The 2,326-nt window shown below is 38.9% G+C and overlaps 1 protein-coding gene across 1 annotated transcript in view; it reads right to left on the minus strand.

The window, feature by feature from the left end:
- Positions 1-2,326, minus strand: part of PTPRQ (protein tyrosine phosphatase receptor type Q) — a 276,229-nt gene that overhangs the window by 39,404 nt on the left and 234,499 nt on the right. The window contains 1 exon segment of the mRNA XM_045288666.1: positions 883-927. Within this exon segment, the coding sequence (XP_045144601.1) occupies positions 883-927 (45 nt within the window).

Raw genomic sequence — 2,326 nt, forward strand, 5'->3', positions numbered from 1 at the left:
TCCCTATGATTTTAAAATGCTGTGTTTTGTTATAAATAGGCCTGGCTTCCTCTGTTGTAACCATACTGCAGCTTTGTGTAGCAACCATAATGTGAGGAGTCTTGGCCCCATCCAGGCCTGTGTTAATGGAGACGGACTCCTCTTACACATTTGGGATTTTGCAATCAAATGTATTTTCATGACCTGCCTCTACTCATACGGTTTGCTTGAATAAATTATCTTATGGGCACGCAGTCAATTGCTGGGGTCCTTGGGAAGGCTGGCATTCCAATTTGTTAGTCTCAGAAGGTATAAAGCAATTTTTGAGCCAGGATACATGCACAGTAGGCCACCCAGCTCAAGGCTGTGTCTTCCTATTAAACCTAAGTAATAATTGCAGAGGAAAGTCGAAGCTCCACAGGCATATCCGTCTGTGTACACACCGGAAAGAGGAAGAGAGGAACGGCGTCACTTCTGCCCTCGCACATTTACTCCTAACTCTGCCGGACTGAGTCAGCGTGAAGCGGAACCCAGACTAACCTGTGGGGAGGAGAACCTGGCTCATGCATTATGTTAAAAGTAGAGCAGCCAGTACTTGAGGAAATCGGGATGAAAACAGATTTTTCTATCAAAGCCTACACAACATGAAAACACAGCAAATTTTCAGGGCATGCACCTAATGAGATAATATGCATTTTAGTAAGATTATCCATACCATCTCAATGGCATGCAGTATTGTAGAGGACCCATTGTAAGTAGAAAACAAAACTTTTCTCTTGGCTTTAGAAAAAATAGCATATTAAACATGAAAATGTTCAAGACACATGTATTTTAAATATGTAGCACAGCACCCGACAAGATTCAAGTAATCACAGCAGAACTCTGCACCCCCACAGAACTTACTGAATGACAAAGATCTCCTTGCGTCTAAAGAAAAACGAGGCGTATCTGGAAGTAAAGACCCGTTATGCATTTAGTGCACAGACATGCCGCATGCGTTTGATTGCTCCAAGAATATGAGCGCGACATATACGGAACGTTGTTCTGCTCGTACGGCACTTCTTCCACCCTAGGTTAACTTAGTCTTGCTATTCCTTGCAAATAATTTTAGAACAAAAATTAATGAACAGAATCCACCAAGGCATTAATGACAGTAACAAGGCACATTATTTTATATAGGATTTCATGTATCAGTTGTAGGCTGTGTCTTCTTATTAAACCTAAGGAATAATTGCATTGATAAAGGTTTCCTTAGTTTCACTACATTTTTACTAACACTAAAATGCTCGCACTCTTTCCTACATGTGGCTAAAGCATAATTTAATAAAAAGAAGAGAAAGAAAGCAGTCCTTTCTTCAGAATTCATTCTCAGTACAGAAAGTGCTGCTGGGAAAATGTCCCACGGGCACCAGTCTGCTTCATAGTTAACCTCACATAGGCTACATCATAGTTGAATATACAAATCAAGATTTATTTTCATATCTCAGACCTCCGCCTGCATCCTGGTTCTCCTGCTTACTAACTGCATGACATTAGACAGTTATTTAATCTCTCTAAGCATTAATTTTTCATCCATAAAATGAAAATGAGAGTATCTAACAAATAGGGTCAATTATTGATGACATATTCTTTTATCATTTTGTTTTATGGACATGTGAAGACATACAGCACAGAACAAAAACTTCAAGCTCAATTTAGCAATAAAGGAAGGGGGCAGGTTGGAATGAAACAGAATTTACCTATGGCTTGATTTAAACCTGTGACCTTCAACTCAAAGCAACCCAATAGGAAGGAGTAGAACTACCCTATCGAGTTGCAAAGGTTGCGCTCAGAACTACATCACCAGGGCTCCCTAAGCCTTGGCTCGGAAGAGCTTATATTGGATGGGAAATTACATAAGTTCTTCCTTGAAGATAAAATAGACATATCTGTAATTTAGGGAGTAAACATAAACAATGATTCCTCACTTCCAGAACCCATTATCTATCTATTATTCACCTTATTTGATCTGTTAGGTTTTGAAGGGATTTAGCTCTTCTAGCACCTCTAGGAGAGGTAAATAAAGACCACTAACACTTCCCTGAAGGATAGCCAAGTGCATGCAGCTAACTGCAGAACCGTTATTGTTTTTTCCCTAGTTTTACTATCTAGAATGGTAGTGCTTGTCCCAACATGAAAAATCTTGAATACTTAGTAAAGTTGAAGCTAGAGCTCTGTAATGAAGAGTAAATACTTAACCTACTTGATTCGGTATTTTAGTGAATTTCTATAATGAATTCAGTAAGGCAAATTATTACATGCCACTGAAATTTTAGACACCAATACTGGAATCATAACAAACAAAAGA

Source organism: Echinops telfairi, unplaced genomic scaffold, assembly GCF_000313985.2.
Source record: "Echinops telfairi isolate 266 unplaced genomic scaffold, ASM31398v2 ScPeMD7_2;HRSCAF=8, whole genome shotgun sequence".
In the NCBI taxonomy this organism is placed as follows: Eukaryota; Metazoa; Chordata; class Mammalia; order Afrosoricida; family Tenrecidae; genus Echinops; species Echinops telfairi.